The sequence below is a fragment of the Polistes canadensis genome, unplaced genomic scaffold, assembly GCF_001313835.1.
Source record: "Polistes canadensis isolate GaletaPanama2010 unplaced genomic scaffold, ASM131383v1 scaffold_95, whole genome shotgun sequence".
NCBI classification, from domain to species: Eukaryota; Metazoa; Arthropoda; class Insecta; order Hymenoptera; family Vespidae; genus Polistes; species Polistes canadensis.
The window spans coordinates 496,766-518,019 of NW_014569642.1; the positions used below are offsets into that span (position 1 = coordinate 496,766).

General features: G+C 32.4%; 6 protein-coding genes across 13 annotated transcripts in view; 5 read left to right on the plus strand and 1 right to left on the minus strand.

Annotated features, from left to right (window-relative positions):
* The first annotated feature begins 379 nt into the window (after nt 1-379).
* LOC106787212 (growth/differentiation factor 10-like) lies at nt 380-4,988 on the plus strand. Its single transcript, XM_014749393.1, has 6 exons — nt 380-1,595; nt 1,829-2,252; nt 2,426-2,582; nt 2,859-3,004; nt 3,078-3,179; nt 3,497-4,988. The coding sequence occupies exons 2-6, from the start codon at nt 1,974-1,976 to the stop codon at nt 4,406-4,408; spliced, it is 1,596 nt and encodes a 531-aa protein (XP_014604879.1). The 5' UTR covers nt 380-1,595; nt 1,829-1,973; the 3' UTR covers nt 4,409-4,988.
* Nucleotides 4,989-7,674: 2,686 nt separating this feature from the next.
* Nucleotides 7,675-9,847, plus strand: LOC106787180 (isthmin-like). The gene is made up of 5 exons (XM_014749317.1): nt 7,675-7,731; nt 8,564-8,687; nt 8,777-9,194; nt 9,279-9,630; nt 9,713-9,847. The coding sequence occupies exons 3-5, from the start codon at nt 9,098-9,100 to the stop codon at nt 9,810-9,812; spliced, it is 549 nt and encodes a 182-aa protein (XP_014604803.1). The 5' UTR covers nt 7,675-7,731; nt 8,564-8,687; nt 8,777-9,097; the 3' UTR covers nt 9,813-9,847.
* A 296-nt stretch (nt 9,848-10,143) lies between these two features.
* LOC106787179 (intraflagellar transport protein 43 homolog) lies at nt 10,144-11,927 on the plus strand. Of its 4 annotated transcripts, none has more exons than XM_014749313.1 (6): nt 10,144-10,771; nt 10,945-11,120; nt 11,226-11,255; nt 11,311-11,363; nt 11,463-11,535; nt 11,623-11,927. In XM_014749313.1, exons 1-6 carry the CDS (start codon nt 10,733-10,735, stop codon nt 11,837-11,839), a joined length of 588 nt encoding a protein of 195 aa, XP_014604799.1. In that variant the 5' UTR covers nt 10,144-10,732; the 3' UTR covers nt 11,840-11,927. The 4 variants fall into 4 exon arrangements, with proteins under 4 accessions (XP_014604799.1, XP_014604800.1, XP_014604801.1 ...); XM_014749314.1 differs by having other exon boundaries at nt 11,626-11,927; XM_014749315.1 differs by having other exon boundaries at nt 11,323-11,363.
* A 789-nt stretch (nt 11,928-12,716) lies between these two features.
* On the plus strand, nt 12,717-13,697 carry LOC106787175 (mitochondrial import receptor subunit TOM40 homolog 1-like). Its single transcript, XM_014749304.1, has one exon. The coding sequence runs from the start codon at nt 12,717-12,719 to the stop codon at nt 13,695-13,697; it is 981 nt and encodes a 326-aa protein (XP_014604790.1).
* Nucleotides 13,698-14,114: 417 nt separating this feature from the next.
* On the minus strand, nt 14,115-17,894 carry LOC106787220 (endoplasmic reticulum lectin 1). 4 transcript variants are annotated; one of them, XM_014749407.1, is made up of 8 exons: nt 17,803-17,894; nt 17,430-17,607; nt 17,173-17,346; nt 16,044-16,550; nt 15,597-15,647; nt 14,780-14,941; nt 14,475-14,714; nt 14,115-14,389 (listed from the first exon to the last, which is right to left on the minus strand). In XM_014749407.1, exons 2-8 carry the CDS (start codon nt 17,562-17,564, stop codon nt 14,138-14,140), a joined length of 1,521 nt encoding a protein of 506 aa, XP_014604893.1. In that variant the 5' UTR covers nt 17,565-17,607; nt 17,803-17,894; the 3' UTR covers nt 14,115-14,137. The 4 variants fall into 4 exon arrangements, with proteins under 4 accessions (XP_014604893.1, XP_014604891.1, XP_014604892.1 ...); XM_014749405.1 differs by having other exon boundaries at nt 16,038-16,550; XM_014749406.1 differs by having other exon boundaries at nt 16,038-16,550; nt 17,763-17,812.
* Nucleotides 17,895-18,213: 319 nt separating this feature from the next.
* LOC106787198 (protein CASC3) overlaps nt 18,214-21,254 on the plus strand; it is a 5,620-nt gene continuing 2,579 nt past the window's right edge. For both annotated transcript variants that reach the window (XM_014749355.1, XM_014749356.1), the window contains exons 1-6: nt 18,214-18,631; nt 19,033-19,457; nt 19,544-19,682; nt 19,984-20,135; nt 20,221-20,633; nt 20,720-21,133. In XM_014749355.1, coding sequence (XP_014604841.1) covers nt 18,533-18,631; nt 19,033-19,457; nt 19,544-19,682; nt 19,984-20,135; nt 20,221-20,633; nt 20,720-21,133 — 1,642 coding nt within the window. In that variant the 5' untranslated portion in view covers nt 18,214-18,532. The remainder of the gene's footprint in view (nt 18,632-19,032; nt 19,458-19,543; nt 19,683-19,983; nt 20,136-20,220; nt 20,634-20,719; nt 21,134-21,254) is intronic.

The following is a 21,254-nucleotide window of genomic DNA, read 5'->3' on the forward strand; positions in this document are numbered from 1 at the left end:
AGTAGTCAATTTTTAGGACACAATCTAATAGATTATTAATATTATAAAATATCTAAATCGTAATATAAAGATAAGTAACTTAATTGTTACCTCTGAATTCAAATGTTAGGATATCTTATATTTTATATATATATACGTACTTACTTGTTTAGCATGAGTTCTCGTCGCATACGTTATTCCCAAGCAATGCAGTTAGAAGTAAAAGACCGAAACTAAATGAAATTCGAGGCGACAGTCTCGATACGCGAGGAAAGAAAACGTGGGCGAACGGTTCATAAAAATACGCTCGTGACTTGTGATCAGTCATCGCCCTCGTATTAAAATAAAAAAAAATAAAATAAAATAAAAAAGAAAAAGACAAGCAGAAGAAGAAGAAGAAGAAGAAGAAGAAGAAGAAGAAGAAGAAGAAGAAGAAGAAGAAGAAGAAGAAGACGAAGAAGAAGAAGAAGAAGAGACCAACGAATTATCTAAAACGTTCATCCACCTAAATATCGTGTCGCGGGCATAGCTCGATGCTTACGAATCCGTAGAATTTAGGAAACGTCGTGCTTTTTATAATAGCTCGGCACTGTCATCATCGCTTTGCCATTTCTATCGTCTCAATAACACACACACACACACAAATAATATATAGAAAGAGAGAGTAAGAGAAGGGGTGTCTCAAAAGTCACTTTACCGAGAACAGAAAAGTACAAAACAAAAAAAAAGATCGTTATTACTTTATTAATAGATTGAAAATATTTTCTTTTCTTCTTTCAAACATAAATTTTCACAATGTTGATAAGAAAGTTTGGGGCCTACAATACCGTTCCTTCCAAATTTCTGGAAAACAAATATTTATCATTTATCTGCTAGATAAATCAACTCTTAGGACTACAAATAATTAATTTGTTTTTATGAGAGATATTATTTAAAATTCATACAAACAAAATGATTTGATGGCAATAACACATAAGAGTAATAGTTTGACGAAAGTGTATAAAACTAAATTGTTTTCTACAGATTTTTAAAAAGAGTAGATTAAAATGAGAGGAAATATTAAAGATGAACTAAATTTGTACTTAAAATTGATCAACTTCTTTTTATAAAAATAATAATAATAGTAAGAGAGAAGTAAACAAATTGGAAGTATTTTTCGAGATATTTTAGCATAAAGATGAAAAAAATAAAGATATAGAAATATTGTTTTGACAGTGGGTTAAAGGGTCAAGGTGTGTTGCCGTTGTTGACAATTATGCGGAGGACAAGTTAAGGACTTGGATATGGCTCTGTATATATAAATGCGTATGTGTGTATAAGAAAGAGAAGCGCCAATGTCGAGCGGGGAGTAATGCGGGGGAAGGAACAACTCCCGGCATAGCATAAAGGTGACTCCTCGCAGCGAAAACCTCCCATATGCCACTTAGCGTCCCGTTGAGTTCGGCAAAGTGTCCGGTGAAGCAAAGCTATCCGTTCTTTTTTTCGAACGAGACTAACAGAAAAGCAACACGGTGTATTTTCATATTTCTTCCTTGTTTCGTAATCAATCTAGAGGTGTCCAATTCGGGATTATTTGTTGTATCACATATACACGTATAATCAAATATTATTTAAGGGTGAGTCATTTGTATAGAAACATCGAAACATCTTCGTTGTACGAAAATGTTGATTTCTTTTTTATTTACCGATCAATCTGATTATTATAATAATTATAATAATAATGATAATTAGAAAAAACACACAAAAATTTCTATAGATTTATATAAACAACGAAGAATATATTCGAAGAATATTCGAAGAATAGTGTTTCTATCGATATGACTAACATAACATTTTGTGTTACCATTAGAAAGCAGATTTGTCGCCCCGAAGATCGAAAGCCAACTGTTCGAAAGGATACATTTAGTTGTTCATGTTTACCACTTCGAAGATATCATATCTGTTTATAGCTAAGGGATTTCTTGTTTGTTTCTAATCAAACTTAAGACGTATCGATGAAGACGCGAAGTGCATTGTTGCTATTGTTAGTGATACCAATGATGTCATTGTCAATGCATCTTTCTCCCAGAGAGAAAGACACATATCCCTCAGATATATTTAAGGATAACGATCAAAATTTGGAGAGGACGGAGGAGGGGTTAACTTTGTCTTTCAGTAAACCCAATGAAGGAAACGAGAATGGTAACGAGAATGGTAACGAGAATGGTAACGAGAATGGTAACGAGAATGGTAACGAGAAAAAACGAGAAGACGAATTGGAAAAGTTGAAAAAGGTCCGTCTTGATTTATAACGTTCTTTCTTTTTTTTTTTTGTTTTTTTTTTTTTTTTTTTTTTTTTATTTACATCATTGAGAAGTAATTTGGTTAAAAAAGACGAATGCGCCCGTATGTGAGTACGTGAAATTTGGCGATGAAAATATTGATGAAAATTATTATAAAATTACAGATCTTTGGTATTCGTGGCCAGGGTGATAAATTGGCTCATCATAAAGTGCCACCCCAGTTCATGATGGAACTGTACAATACTATTGCCGATGAGAGTGGTGTCACACGAGGACGAAACCCTTATAACGCTAAAGTCGTACGGAGTTTCATTGAAAAGGGTAAATTGCTTTATTTAACACGATGATCCTTCTCATATATCCAGTAATAACATTATTTTATTTTTATTTTAAAAAATTTATTAATTTAATCCACACTGTCTCATATAATTAATTAATATAATAATATATATTATAGATAATTATATTTTTATGGAATTGGTGCATACTTGAACAAAATATTTCTGCTTTTAATCCCCCAATTTGTACTGCCTAATTTTTTTCCACGTGATAATTTGCATAGAAAAAACATAGTAATTAATTATTTCTGTTTCGTAGATACCTCCTTGTCTTATTTTTATTTCTTTAACGTGTCCGGCCTGGAAGTAAATGAGTCGGTTTTGGAAGCCGAATTACATCTTTACAGAAAGAAAATAGTCGCGAAAACGGAGCCGCCAGCAACGCTTACGTCGTCATATTATTTGGTAAGTGTCGAAGAAAACTAACGATTTTCCTTGTTTGATCTTCACGTTTTACAAGATAATCACTTGTTATCAGTTAAGAGTCTATCAAGTATTGGATGAGAGAAATCTGGCTGAACCGAGTCGTCACAAGTTGCTCAATATTCATTATGTTGAGGCACATACTTTTGGTTGGCAGGTAAGTGACCTCTCTCTTCGAAAACAGTAAAAAAAAAAAGGAATTGATTAAATTCAAATACATGAATTAATTGAAAAGTTTTGAGCTCTGCATAAAAACAAATTTTTCGTACGATCAAATTCATTTTTATTTTGAAAACAAATTTTGTTGAGACTCAAAACTTCGAACAACCTTCTCCAAGTGCTTACCCCACTTTTGTTTTTCTTCTAAACCGAAATCTTCCTAACCAATTGAAATTGAATAGACATAAGAAGAGAAAACAAAATCTATTATGGTTAAAATGATGAAAAAGACAATGATAACGTAACTGTATACAGGTGTTAAACGTCAAGGAAGCGGTACTGTCCTGGGTGAATAGCGATCGAAATCTCGGTCTATTGGTAACAGTTACGACTTTATTCGACGACGAGGTGAATGTCGAGTTTTTTCGGCGAAGTGAATCTCGGCACAACAAACAACCGATTTTGGTTCTCTTTAACGACGACGGTAAAGAGAGGCGATCTGGAATGAAAATCGTTCCGGAGTACTACACGTATGGAAAGAACGATGATATACGTTTCGCTGATGAACAGATAGAAGAGAAGGGCGAGTTGGAAGATCCTTTGTTGGTACAGAGACACGAGAAGGAAACATTCACGAGAAAGAAGAGGAAACACAAAGGGCCCGAATCAATTTGGCGGGAAGATTCCATGGAACGTGATAGACGAGATACAAATTACATTAGAAAATGTCCTAAGAAAATAGTCTCACATAGGACGAAAAGGAGACAAGTTTTAACCTCAATGGAAATTTACGAGAGAGCCATGTTGCGCGAGAAATTAAGTGAAGTATCCGAGAAAGATAATACGAATGAACGCAGAGAAAGAAGATTAACGAAGAGACAGAGTCCCATATGGAGACACAGAAACACGACCGCCTGTTCGAGATACGAGCTTTACGTTGATTTTACGGAAATTGGGCTTTCTTCCTCTATAATTGCACCCAAAGGATACTCCGCTTATCACTGCAAGGGTCTTTGCCAGTCACCGTTGAGTCAAGAACAACAACCAACAAATCATGCCACTGTACAAGGTATCGTTCATTCATTGGGTTTGGTGGATGGCGTTGAAATGCCTTCTTGTGTACCCACGAAATTGCTCAGTACTACCATACTTTTCTATGACGATAACGAGAACGTTATTTTAAAAACGTACGAGGATATGGTTGCCGATCGTTGTGGTTGTCATTAGTTTAATCGAGCTGGATGTTCTTTAATTCTTCTCTGAAATTCTTAGATTTTTGTCCTGAAATCAGTTCAGGTTAACGGGACGCAAACACAAATCGAATGATCGTACAAACTACTTGTGAGTGTTATTCGGAATTTACGAAAAATGATGTCTAACATAAGAGAATTAAGATTAAGTGCTATCATTTTTCAGGGCTTTTCGTTGGGTATTCCGAGTTGAAAGTTTTAAGATAAATATGGTTATTATGATGATTATATTAAAAGATGTTTATTATTTCTACAATGTGTCGAGAGTTATATATTCGTATTGATCGTTTTAAGTCGATCAAATTTTGTCTGTAAATAAGAACATTCCCATGAACGCGTTAACATGCGAGCAAATGTCTACACGCACGCACGCATGCACGCATGCACGCACGCACGCACGCACGCACGCACATACTGTAATGTAATCCATTGTAATTGTTATAACGTGTATCACTGTAAATTATTATAATCATAATTCGTAGATATTAATGATGAGATTTAATTTGTATATATATATATAAATATCTCGTGATAACTGCATTAGGGCATAATTTATAGCTATACAATATATAATAAATGATATTTAAACAAACAATCATTATTATTATTATTATTATTTTGTATTAATATTTCTTTGTTCGTTTCGATTCTCTCAAAAAATGATCCAAAGTAACGAATCTTCAAACTCGTACATTTCTAAAACGTAGGAGGACATATTTATTGTCTGCTATCAAAGGAGCGTCCCAAAATCAAACGCTTCTCTCTCTTCCAACTCCGCGGAATGTTTTCGTGAAGACGAAAACGATGAAATCTACGCTGAAATTTATAATCCCGACGTTAAAATATATGTCGACATTTATTGGTGCTGTTGACGGTGAGTTTGGCGCCGGTGGATTGCAGAAATGCAGTCGCGGAATGTGAAACGCTACCGGTGTTGAACACACTTCTAAGAGTACGTTATGGTAAACAAAAGTTAAGGGTGGCCGGCCTTTTTTTTTTTTTCAAGTACTTATTTCATATTTATTGGAACCACTTCATACATTAATTATCAGCTTTAACAATTTTTTCTCATTATTTTCTTATAGATTATTTTATAATTGTACATATACAAGTTTAAATACTTTGACTAACATCGGTTTCATTTTCAAAAATTTATTTACTAACAATTGTGAAACCTATTGATTTAACTTATAAAATATTAACAATGGAATAAACAAGTTCTTCCACAAATATGATCATTGATATATGAAATATAATATCTCACTTATCCTCGGAAGACATCTTGGATAATTCAATCATTCTCGTTTTGTTACTGTGTAAACAAATTATATATTTCAAAAGAAAAGAAATACTCCTGAGGAAGATTTTTATTACCATAGCCGTATGATTCCAATACAATTACCGTCTGTATCATGGAATATTCGCCCGCTGTGCGAGTGCAAAAATTTCGAAAATTAGGTATACTTACTATTACGTATCATAGTATATCATTTTCAATAAAAATAAAAACATCGTATTATCTTCTCGTTTGTTTTACTTATTTTTATATATTTGCGATCAAAGGGTACGATTAAAATCAGAGGTGGACCGTTAACTTCGGAGCCCAGTTAACCTAAATTAACCCACATTTGGGTTAACTCATTCATCTCATTTTGTCAAAAAACATTTATTTTCTTCGATTTTTAATTTAAATTCTTTTTCTTTTTTATACCATGGGTCCTAAAAATAATATTTAAATAATTTCACTCCTTGTTTGGTCTTAACATTAATAAAATGTATATTATTGTATATTGTGGATTATAAAAGAAATGGAAGGGAGAGGGAAGGGTATTCACGTATAAGTAGAAGACACCTTATCGATTTTCGATAGCAGCATTTACATATCTGTTAGATGTCCGCGTGCCGGTCTTTCACTGCATTCCCGTACACGCATCTTCTTCGGATATATTTAATTCAGGGTGGGTGTATTTTCGAATCTGTTCGACTAAAAATAACTGGAACGTGTTTCACTGCATTCCATTCATGTTGTGGATTTCAATTCTGACGCCGTAATATGTATTGATTTACGATACGGCTTTACGCGAACTTTCGCGCTCAAAAAGATAACATACTGATGACTTTTTCTACTAAACTTTTACCCATAAAACATTAATTAATCAAATACTAGATCATTAAAGTATAATAATAATCGCTATCATCCATTATAAGGGATCAATGAACGACTGCTTAACGCATGATTATTTTGAATTAGTATGAAAAATATTTCATGGAGTTTTTTTCTACAAATTTGGAAACATACATTTGCATCATATATTACATTATATATACACGCAATTGTCCTGGCAATTGTCACCAGAGCTCATATATGCATTTTGTCATTTTTTATTATCATTGTGAGCGAAACGTGGCCAATTGACGATCATTTTGATGCAAATAGCTTGATGAATTATAGAATAAAAAATCTATGTTGTGATAATAGAAGGTAAAATTTGTTTAAATTATAAGGTAAATTGTTCATATTTCCATATAATGCAAATCGGTTGATAAGATACAAGGAATAATTATGTTCGAGATGAAACGTAAAATCAAATTTTAAACAGTAGGAAATAACAAAAATATGTTTGTTTTTTTTAACTGGAGGATGAAATGAAAGAGGTAAGCCGCGATACGCCTTAATAGAAGCTCTACAATGACGTAGGATTCTGTCATTCGGCGTGTTAGTTCTCCAAGCGTTTCACCTCGCCGCCACTGGCCCATTATAGTGGGACAGAACTTCACCGATTCACAACTATACACATAGTGGTGTGCGCCTTAGGACGGTCAGCGCCGCGTTTTCTACCCGCTCTTATTCTTCTCTTCTCTTCCAAATTCCATCTCTTTCGTCATATCGATAAGATAAATGTGTGTGCGCGCATCTTACGTTTTTTTATTTTTCATTACAAGAAGATTAACCGACGAACTTTCGATTTCTAAATTTTACGATTTACTCTGGCGCTTCCATTTTTCATTTTTCTATTGTTTCTCTTTTTTTTTTTTTTTTTTTTTTCAAAAAGGACTTAAACAAAGAATCTAATTTGGTGAATCAAAAGAGTAATGAGAGTACATGAAAGATATTTTATTCCAAGTGATAAAGCACAATGATCGTCTAACGAATTTAGCGATAGTAATTAATTAAACTAATTTACGCGCGCGCACGTCAAAATTCAAGAAAAAGAAAAGAAAATGAAGCCGTTAAACTTGATACTCATTATACTCTTTGCCATCGATATCATTTTGTCCGTTACAGTTTTACATTATCAGGTAAGTGAAATAAATAAATAAGGTTTGAGAACGTTATCCTTCTTCGATAATAAAGTATTCCTATGAGCTAATATTTATTTTCTTTTTTTTTTGTCTATCATAATACACATATTATCTAGAATATAAGGATAAATATTAATTACTATAATATTCTCTGTTGTTAGTTTCCGTTTAACTTATTGTAACTTATCGTAAACTTATTGTTAGACGGAGTAGGAGTTCTTCCTGGCATCATACAATGGCTACGCCATTGAATGGGCAACGATCGCATAACACGCGGCTTCTCAGAAGTAGAATCTCTCGCATCGTTGAGCGTATCCCATTCCACTCATACCGTTCAAACACATACCGCTAAGTCCCATTTTCTTCTTCGAAGTCCGTAACTCATCTACGAAGTAAACACGGGGTCTTTTCATGTTATGCTCCTCGTTCTACGAAGAAAACAAAAGAAAATTAAAGAATAAATGGTTATTATTAGTGACAGAGATAAAGACTTTTCAATTTGAAAATCATTTATACGGTATTATTTCGTTGAATCGCTAACGAAATCGTCATTTCGAATTAACTTTTCTACTTGGAACAATCAAATTCTTCTATATGTTTTTCAAATGGCTCGGTCGCCATTTTCATTTCCTTTCTCTTTTTTCTATCGGACTTTAAAATATGGTGTCTAAATATTGACGATTATAATGACGATTATAACATTAAAAACTCTTTAATAATGATCTATACGGTGTCAGGCAAAGTTTTCTAATTCAAGAAGGATTTATAATGAAATGACGGCAGCCACTGTCCAATCTTTTCCAAATTCAAATGCGTTAATCTCGTTAAGCGTATCGAAAACCAAGCGAAGGGATAACGACGATGTATCCCAAACGAGGCACGAGGCAAACGAGTATCAGAAACAACGACAACATTGCAAAAATGATCCCACGAGACTTGATTCGTTGCCAAAGGTATTCTGTAATATGTGTTTGAAATAAAAGAAATAAACAATAATATTAGGACAATAATCAAAATAATCATTTTTCTTCAAACTCAATAGCATAGTAATTACTACAACGAGGAATTAAGTTTAGGAACCCATAACAATGCTTCATATGAGCAAGATGATTATCTTTCTATCAAATTAGAAGAAAGCTTACACTTCTATAAGAGATCAATTAAGATTAATTACACTGACAATGAGAGTAATTACACTGAAGATAATTATACCGAGAGTAATAGTAATAATAATAATATTATTGGTGAATACGCTTACAGTAGAAGTTTTTATCCCAATGAAGAAATTTCTAATGCATTTAACAATATATTGACGAAAATATTTCAAAGTTTGACTAACGCATCGCTCGAGGAGAGTGAATCTATGATAAATGGTATGTTTCTTATGCGAGAACGTACGCCAGTGGATCCGTGCGATAGATGGTTAATTAACGAAGACAGACTGAGAGCTGCGTTTATGGGTGAGTATAATTAAGATTAAAATTCAATGCTGTACAAATATTATATATATAAAAAGTTAAATGAAGTACATATCCACATTTCAGAACATCTCGTCGTACTTCCCGGCTGCCCTTGCACATATCCGAATTTCATCTTCTATAACAACCAGATCTGGGATGAAAAGCAAAATAGGCATTATCGTTGGCGAGACGTGAGCACCCCAAACTACCGATTGGATGTTTACAAACCTGGAGCATCCTATTGCGTGCGTACTTTGTTGAGTACAGGAACTATAACTGTTGCGGCTCAACATTGTTGCTACGATAAGAAAAGAAAACTGATAACGCGCGGTTCCGGTGCAGGAATACCATATTACGTTAGTCCAGAAGTATCTATGATTCTTCATGAGAAAATAGACATTTTACCTTGGCGACTTTGTAAAGGAGACTTTTCTAGGTATTTTTATTTGGGAATTTTTTCAAACATTCTCCAATAGGTATCCGTTCTTAACAAAAAAGTACACATGTACGTTGTTTAGATTTAACGAAGTGAGGCCACCGAACAACGATAAAGGTTGTCGTGTAAATCCAAAAAAAAAGGAGTATCAACGACAATTAAACTCTACCAAAGATTTTTGAAGAACTATCATTTTTATGCATGAAGATGAGACCAAGTGGAAATGTTAAATAAATGATATTTTTTTTTTATTTTTAATATTTTTATTTTACAAATATTATTCTAACTTTATTGACTTTGTTACAAAAAAGAAAGAGAAAAATCTTTTAAATACAAATAAAATCTCATTAAGTTGTTAACGAGTATATTATATATATATATATATGTATGTTACCGTTCAAGAGGGAAGAAGAATTGTTACGGATTTTTCTTAGACATTATACATAATACTTAGGTATTCTATAGAATACCAAATGCTATCTAAGCAATATTGAGAAGAATACATTATCGGGCAACAGGCATACACACACAACTCACACAAAAACGAGTATGGAGCGGGTTTTTGTGCACGGGTTTTTGAGATTGCGTGCCGCTATACTATGCGCACTTCTATAAACTGAAACTTACTCAATGCCGGTGTATTACTATGTAGGACCCACTGTTACTTATCGTAGTAGAAGATTATTACAATTAGACCGATATTCATAGAGATTACCATGGAAAATCTATATCTTTTGTTCTTTATCATAGCGGAAGATTAGAGCGAGATTTAGAACGAAATAATTCATTTCTGCTTTCTTACTTTACCGGTTTCTCACTTGTTATTCTACAGAATATCTAGGAAATATGAGAAATATGAATACATTTCTTACATTACTAGGTTTTTTTGTTTGGCATTGTCAACAATGCTTAGACATTTCGATGAATCTCTGATTTCCCACTTGGACGGTAACATATATATACTCTCAAATATTCCCGCCCTTTCTACCTTATCGACATAACGATGCGGTCAGTCGTCATGGTTACCAATTGCAAACACAGGACTGATACTGTCTCAATAATCCTTTTATTTTAAGATAAATATATCATATTTTAAACAACGATGGATTGGGCTACAGATTTAGAAATTACATCGAAGAAGGTACATTCGTTTTAAATAATCGTCATAATTAATAAAAATTTATACATATAGTTGCTAATATTTCTCAACAAATCTGTGTCGACACTATCGTAAAATTAGAGATTTAGAGAGATAAAATTTAACATTTTTTCATAACTTCTAATATATATATATATATATATATATGTTTACAGCTTATACCTAGACTCGGCAGAAGAGCAGGTCAAAATTTTATCCAAGAAGACTCAAAATCAGACGACGATTTGTTAAATAGTCCAATGCCTTTTTCTTCAGGATACCCGACGCAACCACCTGTGGCGCCACCTCGTGCCAGAAAAACTGGTTGGGGTGACGATTTGAAAGGCAGCAAGTTAGTGCTGAAATAAATATTTCTATTTTATTTTAGTATTTTATTCTCCCATATTGAAAAATAATTCGATTGTCAATTATCTAATCTGTTTATCTGTTAATTTAGGACAAAAGCATCTTCTAATATCATCGAACAGTGAGTATTTATAATAAACACAAATCTAGAATCAGACATCTATAGTCACTAACAGATTATTCCTTAGGGATCGATTTCGATCTACGGAAAAAGAGACTCCACCAGATGGTAAGAGTGCAACAAACGTTTGTCAATTTGATTTAATGATCTATTAGATATCATTTGTAATTAAAACATAAATTAATTAGAGTTGTGTTCTTATTATAGATATCCCTGTGATTCCGGATTTAGATGAGATCCAAGAAGACAATGTTGTCTCCGATTTATCAAGCGCACCTATGTGAATACATTTTTCTTACTTTTTCTATTAAATAAATTTTAATTATTCTTTACTTGTATTATATACATTGAACATTCATTTATTAAGTAGGATTGACACAAACAGAGTCACGGCTTATAAAGAATTAGACACGGATTTAATTAAAAACGAAGCATTTACGTCATTGGATGGTATTAGTCTATTTTCTCTTACCGAAAAATTGTATAACGAAAATTTAGTTAAGGAAGCTGACGAAGCTTGGAATTGGAATCTACTGTTCACCCAAGTTGCATCTGAAATAAACAACGAGGCACAGAAAACATGAAATGTTTAAGAACATATTTACGTATGCATATGTATATAAATATAATTGTATCAGTTATTTTTTATACTTGAAATGTAATAAAAATTATTTCCTACACTTTACAAAAATATAGTCAAAAATATTTATTACCAATTATAGTTTAAAAGTACTATGAAATATATATTAATTATATCCTTTTTTATAATTAAACAAAATAAGAAAAAACAAAAACTATGGCATACTGCTTTTCCGCAGTGCCTGTATATGGAAGCGACAAATTACCTCGTCTGACCTATTCGATTACCCCCCAATTTGGAAATCGCGGTAGTTCGAGGAGCGACGTGAAGACTCAACCGTGCAGGCGTGCGTATCCGAGGTCTGTGAAAAAGCACAAGACCACGAACAAGTACGCGCAATCGGGAATCCAACACAAGCTACTTGAAGCGACCACGTGACAACACCCACTGAGCAGATCTGCCACCACTTCTCGACGTTTAGCGATCAATGTTCAGCTGTGCCATCACAAGCACACACTTCCGTGAACCGCATCACTATTAGTTGTATATAAAGAAAAGATACCACTTTAGACTATTAGCGAGAAATTCAAGTATACGATGATTTAGCAGATCCATCTGTCGGCTTTATTACAAAATATCAAATTTCTCCTGCTGCGCATCTTCCATTGGTTCTTTGATATCCCTCTTACAATTAGCGGCAAATTTCAAATGTTCTTTTATTACTAGCGCTATCTTGATCAATTTTCAAACTATCAAAAGGTAGAATTTTATTTGAATGCCTCTCTATTTCTACTCGAAAAAATGTACAATTATCTCGACAAACGTCGAATTAATCCAAATTTCGGCGAAATTTTCTGAAAGAGCTATTTCTTTTGAGCATAATGGGTATCATAAATACGTCTGTAAATAAAGAACAAGATCCTTATTTAATTTCTGAAACGATAGAAATTCCTGACTGCGTACCATGCCCAAATGAAGATGACAAGAAACCTGGTAATCCAGGGAGTTTCGAAGAACTTCATAAAAAAGTGAAGGATCTTTATCCTCAAAATTTTGAGGGCGCAAGATTATTAGTTCAAAAGGTTCTCAGTTCCCATTTCAATGTAACCCACGCGATAACGTTGAGTTCTGTAACTCCTTCGGGATACAAATTTGGCGCATCTTATATTGGAATTAAGGCAGTTGGTTTGCACGAGAAATATCCAATTGTTAAAGGTGATATTATTCCTAATGGAAACATGACGGCTAATTTTGTACATACGCTTGGATGTAGATTTAGATTCAAGTTATTTACACAAGTTGCTAATTGCAAATACAAGGCTTCCAGTTCCTCCGTAGAATATCGGTCTAACGATTACACCTTGGCATTAACGCTAGCTAATCCTAATTTTATCAAACAACAAGGAACTATTGTATTACATTTTTTGCAAGCAATTACATCTAGGATTACATTGGGTGCAGAAATAGCTTGTCTAAGAGGTTCTAAACTTTCGTCCGGTCAACAGACCTTAATGTGTGTAGCGTTCAGATACAACACAGGACATGCCACATGGTCTGCCACTTTAGGAGAAGCTGGTATTCATATTTGTTATTATAGAAGAGCAAGTCAACAACTACAACTCGGCGTTGAGATAGAAACAAACATGAGGATTCACGAATCAATTGCTACTATTGTATATCAAATTAATATACCATACGCTGATCTCATTTTCAGAGGAATTGTGAATTCTGAAAGTAGTATTGGTTGCGTATTCGAGAAAAAATTATATCCAATTTCGGAATCGTCATTAATTATTAGCGGATTATTGAATCACGCGAATCAACAATTTCGCGTGGGTGTGGGTCTTAACATTGGTGTATAATTATTGTTAATCAATCGTACAATATATATTTTATTTTCGTATTATATCTTCTGTAATATTTATTACAGATACCTGTCAATACGAGGTGTTTTATTACTTTAGGATAATACAAATTGATAATATTATTATTTTGATAAACTTCATTATGTGAATCTCAAATTAAGTAATATTTGTGTGTCTCCAATATATTTTTTTAAAATAACTATTTTTATTTACCGTTTGGTAAAACATAAGAAACAATAAGTCATACTATTGTATAATAATTATAAAATATGTACACTATAGCTCATTTAATTTATGTTTATAAAATTTTACATAAATTTGATATATAAGAAAAGTACAATCGACAATATTATTACTAATTTTATTATAAATTACTGTTAATTGTACTTTATCTATTTGCTTGTTGAAAATAAATTACAAAAGAATCTAATCGTTTATTAATCATCCCCGTTTGCTATTCTTTCATCTAGATCATCTTCCTGTTCTATATGAAGAGCTGTTATTTTTAATTTAGAAAAATCAGCCTCGAATTTTTCACTCAATAGACCATTTTCATCGGCATATTCTAAAATATCGCAGATCAATGGGGATTCAACTTTTAATACGTATTTACACGTTTTTGGCTCTAATAAAAATAATGATATACTGGATGGACTTCCCATTCGATTTTCAACGCATTTTAATTTAACCTGAGAGAAAATTATTTCATTATTAATAATTAATATTTCATTAAAATTACATTATTTTTGTTAGAAAAACTTTAAAATGTAATACTTCGGTTTGTCGTAACTGGCCAGTTTTATCGCAAATACTTCCGTCGCTATAAAAATGTGACAAATGTTTACGCGTTTCCTGAGGTTCCGGTTTCTTATTAGGATGAGCGGCGATCCATTCCAAATGTTTTTCCTTATTAAATTTACCAAGACTGACGATAGTTTTACTGCCATCTTTTTCTATATGATACTGGACTATAGAACGTCCAAAACAGAATTCATATTTCCACCAACCGTTTCCCTGTTAATTAAAATCGAATATTGTAATGTTTCAATCAAAATATCTAACAGAAAGACATCACTTACTCCATGTAAGCAATTTTTCCCGCTAAGAAAGCTTTGAACTGAATTACTTTCAGCAGGAGTTACATTTTGGTCTATTAGCAAATTGACGGAATCTTCCGCGCCGTTATGTTTATCGACAATATCAACTGAACGTATTTCAACCCTTACACGACCATCGCCCTCCTGGAATAAATTGTATACATATATTATAAACACGGATTTTAAACGAACTCTCTGTATATATCAAAATCAAAGTTAAACGATTGATGTATTTGACTATATGCATAGCGAATTTATGCTTCAATTAAAAAAATTATTTTAACTGTGTAAGATTAATAAAAATGCGGGAATCCATGATGCTGTGTTATATATTAATGTGATATTTATAATCACATTAATAATAAGACTAATCTCTTGCACTATATCTAATATGTGGGACTCGTCATATACTTTCTGGTCCAAACATAAGAAATATGAGTCCTGCTGGTGGTAAATTTTACAGGTAATAAAATATAAGAAATGCGAAATATAGCACCAACTTTGGTACACAGTGACATGCGTCAAATCATAGTGCAAAGAGTTAATCAAATAAACTTTGGCATAGGTAAATTAGATTAGCATTTAAAATAAAAGATTGTTCTCCCCGTAATATACATTAATAAATACAAGTTAAAATTTAGTATATGAATTAGTATTTAAAGAAATCGTATAATCAAGAAATAAAGTATGTAGATGAAGAAGGGGCAGAGTGAATCAGATGTTAGCACAAGCCCATGACATTATGTAACAACGGGCATAAAGCATTAAGCCTGTTTCCCAAAAATGTAAATTTTCTGACCTGGCCCTCCTTATCTACATGGAAGATCGCATAGATTTTCTGCAGCTTATCCTGTATAAGAAATAACCAATTCATTATATAAATAATAAATCAACTTAAAAATAAATGAATTATTAGTTTAGCCCCTAGATATGAGCCATTTGATATAGAGAGTAGTTTCCAAAACTAAAGATTTTAAAAAGATAGAAATAATTAGTAATTTTTATGCTTTTACATGATTTAAATTATGAATGATTTTATAGATGTCGACAACGCGTGCTCTTTTGTATAACTCAGTGATGCTTAATTCAAATTCATTTTTAAATTTAATTGTAAGATTTTTTTTTGTATATCATGTGCTATGTACAAAAGCCTTTGCGTCTTTGTAAAAAAACAACATATTCAGAAATAAGTCTATTTTGATTTGGATATTTAGAAATAAATTAATAGAATTCATTTTACCGCTACTTTTTGATTTCGAAGTTTAGCACTCTCCGTTTCCATGGCGACAAGCGCTCTAGGTTTTTGTGGCGTAGAATCAACAGGACGACATTCAATTTTGTTTTCTTTTGAATCTTGTGGTTCATAGTCGGGGTGAAAACATAAGAAAGGTGTTAGAATAATGGCTTCGTATTCACAACTTGACGTTTCTTTCAATGAAAATATTTCATTTTTCCCAAGATGATAACACACGTATAGAACTCTTATCATTCTTGGTTTGTTGTTTAGGTCGCATAGCGTACCATCTTCCATTTTAATTTCAACATACGGCATATTAATGCCATCAATGTTTTTAACCGGTATATCTGACTTTTTAATCATTTTATCATACTCGACAGAAAGTTTGAACTTTTGAGATATGTCAAAAGTACCAAGATAATATTCCTGAGTTTTAACTTTTTTCCCTTCTCTATCTTCATGATATTGGCGTACAAAACGACCATGACATAATTCATACGTCCAATATGATTCTAACTATTTAACAAAATAAATATTATTAGTTTTAATATACACAATCTAGAACATGTAGAATTTGTGGGACATACTTTGAGAGCTAATATACATCTAAAAATAATGAAAAAGATTCATATAAACATATGTTTTATCTTAATTGAAGAAATTGTTCTATTCTGAACCATAGTATTTAGAAGTTCGTTCATGTTTATTATTCTTTCTGTTACGAGTTTGAGGAACCTCGATGTGAAATCTTTCCACAACCCTGACACCTGTTCTGGAGTTAACAGCATATATTATGTTCCAAAGATGTCACCCATTTAAGCCTAATCATGTCTATTGTTGTTTAATTTTAGTGATTTAATAGGAACTAGTTCTATCAACGAAGCAATGCCATTGACAAAATCCTGCAATAGTTGAGAATTGAATCTGGACATCAGCTGCTTGGAGGCAATTATGCTAACCGTTAAGCAACCACAGCTACAAAGTTTGTTATATTTCATATATGAGAATAAATAAAGAGCATATGTTTGATATGAATTTATTTCATTATTTTTAAGCGTGTGTGATCAGCACCCACATGTTCTGTCATATCCAGTATATCTTATCGCATTGTAATGTTATTTTACAAAAAATTACTTACTCTATAAGAACATGTTTTTTGAATAAATAATATTGACAACATTTCTATTGGATTAGCTCCTTTAGATACTTGAGCATTGTTATGATCTTGCTCTATTGTATCAGGTATCGAACATACATATTGTTCATTGTTTGCACTTGTTATAGGATAAAACTCAACATTGTTTGGGGTATCCTTCAAATATAAACAATCAATTGAACACAATATTTTCATATATATATTTTATAGAATAATAATATTCTTCTAATTGTACTCACTAATGGTTGGGTATCACTTTTCTCTGGCCAATTAATTTGAAATAAAACAGTATCATCGAAACTTTTAATTCCCTGGCCAGATATAAAATCAAGTATAACGTTTAATACAATGTAAATGTAATAATACCTCCACATTTTAATAAATTAATATTGTTATATCATATCTTGTGTGAACAAGCTGAAATTAAAAAAAATATTTATGAAATTTATTCTGACAGCTTAAAATGACCTTAAAAATATCAAGAAAATAGTTGCAAACGCCACCAGTCATGACTAACACGAGGTTATAAGATTAATTTTAAAAATCAAAGTAATAATTAATGGAAAATTTACATTTAAACAATACTACCAAAGACTACAGAAAAAATCTTACTTTAGCACAGAGAAATATCTCGAAATTATTATTATTAAAAAAAAAAAATACTTATCGAATAACCAGATCTAATTCCCTAGGATTATTGTTTTGTTCGATAGGTCCACATATTAACTCGTATCAGATTGGTGATGTTTATTTTCGACGAATCATAGAAATTGGCGCGAAAATAATTCAAAGATAAAATCAAAGATGAATTGAAACAATTATTCTACCAGAAATAATAATTAGAAAAAAAATCCCTAAAAAATTCATCAATATTAACGAAAACAACAAATTAATACCGATTTAAATTATTTAAAAATTCTTGAATGATTTAAATTGTAATATATATTTTATTTTTAAAGCTTTAGATTTGATTTTCATGAAAGTTTTCTCTAGTTTTCTCAACATGGCAGCGCACCGCCATTGTTGCTGTCGTGTAACCTTAAAACGACTTAACGGAAACGTTATATTCAGTGAAGACAAATTTTAGGACGGTGTGCCTTCTTAATTAGTGTACTTAGGTCAGTCGAATTGTTAAGAGAAGTTTTTTTTTTTATAGAATCTCTTAATAGTATCGAGAAGACAATACGATAAGCGAAGAGTTGGATTTTTTCTTTCTATTATTTTTTCTTATTCATGCAAAGCGATTGTTCGTTACGAAAGGAAATATCGAAAAAAAAAAAAAAAAATAGTATTAGGGACGTGAAAACTTTTGTAGGACGTGCGTGGCTATAATCTAAATAACATGTCTGATACGAGACGTCGTAGAAAATCTAATCAGTCCTGTAATTCAGATGATCTCTCCGATTCTTACGAAGAGTTGAACGCCACTAAAGAAACGCAGGTGAGTATATCTCCCTTCTATTAAAATCCAGTTAACATGCTACGATTTTTTTCACCATTTTTTTTCACGTTATTTTGTTCCAATTTATCGATAGGAAAAAAATGAGGTCGATAGTTTGGTACTAATCTTACATTTAAGTATTATTATAATTCGATGCTCTAATTCTATTAGTTATTTTATTATAGTTGATTATCTTGTTATGCTAATGTTACGGTTATCTTGTTTGCGTGATATTTGTCTTTTTTCATTACCAGAAAAATTCTAGGAAAATACTATTCAATTTTATAAAATTATATTTATTAAAACTTTGTGTGTGTGGTATAATCTTTTTGTTAATTCTATTTATTTATTTTTGTATTTGTATTAATTTAGTAATAGTAGATGTATTGTTTTGATTACAGAGTAGCGAACAGACTGATGGTCATCAGGATTCAGAATGTGATGTTTACGTGACTGATTCTGATGCTGAATCACAAGAAGGTGTATTGCGAGAAAGTGGAGATGGACAAGAGGAGGAGAAACCACAGAAGAAATTAGATGATGACGAAGATAGACGAAATCCTCAATATATACCAAAACGTGGAACATTTTATGAACATGATGATAGAACTACGGATGAAGTTACCGAAACTAGTACTGAAACTACTAATGAAAGAGAAACTAAAGAAAAGAAAGTATGGAAAGATAAAGAGGATAGATGGGATCATGATAGATACAATCACGAGGAACAAGCTCCTAAGAGTCATGAGGAATTGATAGCGGTTTATGGTTATGATATTAGGAATGAGGAAGGTCCACCTAGAGCTAGAAGGAGAAGAAGATATGGGTAAAAATGCTGCATTTTAATTAGTAAATAATTCAATTCGATATTTATTTATTTGGTATTTAATATTTGTGCTTCTATTTACACAGACGTGGACCAAATAAATATACACGCAATTGGGAAGATGAAGATGCTTATGGTAAAACTGGTAACAATACGACATCTAAAAGCAATAATAGAAAGTTTATTAGAAGTGGAGAAGATTTTCCTGCACTTGGTACTAATAAGGTAATCTTTTATGTAAAAATATATTTTCTACATTCTAAACATTACAATACACGCAATCTAATAACGCATGGTTAGAATTGTTGGCTTATTTACTTAACAACATTTGCTGACATTGACGAACTGGCCAGCATTGAATGTTAATCTCAATTCATTTCTATTTTCTTTTTTTGCTTTGGCAGTAAAAATCATTAGCGTCTACACTAAGTTTATTTGTTATTCAATCCTTTCGATTAATGCATATTTTGAAATTACTTAGTTCTACATTTAAAGAAAATTATTTGTACAATTTTGATTATTATAGAATTCCTCTGCAACTGTCGAGGAACCGGTAATATCATCAGCGTGGTATAATAGTAAAAGTAAGACTATAAATAAAACACAAAATTTTCCACCTTTACAAACACAGCACGACGTGCAAAAGACCAAATCTTCTGGAGCATCCATTGGTCATACGTAAGCAAATTGAAATTTATCAACTATCATTGTTAATGATATTTAGTTTGTTTCAATATTTAAATTTTGAAATTATTACATTCAGAAATGAAAACAAAGTTCTAAACGAGTCCAATAATCCGGTTTGGAAAAAGGAGGGTAAACATGGGACACAAAATCAAAATTCTAATGGAAACAGTGGATCTAACGGAGATGCAGAAAAATCTTTTGAAACTAAAACTTTATCAAGAGAGAGTAACAAACGAAACGTACAAGAGTCGACTAATTTCGGAACAAACAGAGCTCGTGGAAGAGGATTTAAGGCTAATGCCAATAACAATATATTGAGCAATAGAACTATCGAAACCAAACCTAAAGGAAGAGGAGCTGGACCAATTAATTCTGATAATAGACGGAGTAATACAATACAACACGACGATGATAATCAAATTACGCACGAGATGAAAAATATTCATATCAACGATGGCGCGCAATATCATCAAAGTGGTAAACATAATAGTAAGTTGACATTTTATTAATGAGGAATCAATAATTGAATAAATCGATCGAATTTTATTTAAAAATAAAAATAAATTTTTTCTCAGAAAATTATTATGCGCAATCCTCTGGTCAACAAAGAGTTAACACTGTGCCTCCGAGAATGCAACAGCAGCAATCTCATCCAACGCAATCGCAACAAGGACACCAATCGCAACAAACGGCTCAACAGCAAGATAGTTCTGGCAATAGACCAAAGCGATACTCCAGCCTTCGTCAACGTCCTGCGGTTTCAGAAAATCCTACGCAACAGAATTATCAGCTCCCTCATGGACAGCATGGGCAACATGCACAACACACACAACACGCACAGCATACTCAGCATTCACAGCATGCTCAACATGGGCAGCATGGACAACATGGGCAACATGGTCCACATGGGCAACACGGTCAACATGGGCAACACAGTCAACATGGGCAACACAACCAACATGGGCAACATGGATATTTTGCTCCTCAAGGTAGTTAAACAAAATATTTATATGTATATATAGTAATAAAAATAATAGTAATATTAAAATAATAAAGCATCTGTCCCTCTCTCTCTCTCTCTCTCCCCCTCTCTCTCTCTCTCTCTCTCTC

What these genes read in the sequence shown, in the direction of transcription:
- LOC106787212 (XM_014749393.1), top strand. Translation starts at nt 1,974, where the DNA reads ATGAAGACGCGAAGTGCATTGTTGCTATTGTTAGTGATACCAATGATG. An exon ending in TTACGTCGTCATATTATTTG is followed by an intron (nt 3,005 to 3,077) that starts GTAAGTGTCGAA and finishes ACTTGTTATCAG; the next exon opens with TTAAGAGTCTATCAAGTATT. An exon ending in CACATACTTTTGGTTGGCAG is followed by an intron (nt 3,180 to 3,496) that starts GTAAGTGACCTC and finishes AACTGTATACAG; the next exon opens with GTGTTAAACGTCAAGGAAGC.
- LOC106787180 (XM_014749317.1), top strand. Translation starts at nt 9,098, where the DNA reads ATGATAAATGGTATGTTTCTTATGCGAGAACGTACGCCAGTGGATCCG. An exon ending in ACTGAGAGCTGCGTTTATGG is followed by an intron (nt 9,195 to 9,278) that starts GTGAGTATAATT and finishes TCCACATTTCAG; the next exon opens with AACATCTCGTCGTACTTCCC. An exon ending in TGTAAAGGAGACTTTTCTAG is followed by an intron (nt 9,631 to 9,712) that starts GTATTTTTATTT and finishes TACGTTGTTTAG; the next exon opens with ATTTAACGAAGTGAGGCCAC.
- LOC106787179 (XM_014749313.1), top strand. Translation starts at nt 10,733, where the DNA reads ATGGATTGGGCTACAGATTTAGAAATTACATCGAAGAAG. An exon ending in TCTTCTAATATCATCGAACA is followed by an intron (nt 11,256 to 11,310) that starts GTGAGTATTTAT and finishes AGTCACTAACAG; the next exon opens with ATTATTCCTTAGGGATCGAT. An exon ending in AAAAGAGACTCCACCAGATG is followed by an intron (nt 11,364 to 11,462) that starts GTAAGAGTGCAA and finishes TTCTTATTATAG; the next exon opens with ATATCCCTGTGATTCCGGAT.
- LOC106787175 (XM_014749304.1), top strand. Translation starts at nt 12,717, where the DNA reads ATGGGTATCATAAATACGTCTGTAAATAAAGAACAAGATCCTTATTTA.
- LOC106787220 (XM_014749405.1), bottom strand. Translation starts at nt 17,564, where the DNA reads ATGTGGAGGTATTATTACATTTACATTGTATTAAACGTTATACTTGAT. An exon ending in ATGTAGATAAGGAGGGCCAG is followed by an intron (nt 14,942 to 15,596) that starts GTCAGAAAATTT and finishes AATTTATTCCAG; the next exon opens with GAGGGCGATGGTCGTGTAAG. An exon ending in GCCAGTTACGACAAACCGAA is followed by an intron (nt 14,390 to 14,474) that starts GTATTACATTTT and finishes ATTTTCTCTCAG; the next exon opens with GTTAAATTAAAATGCGTTGA.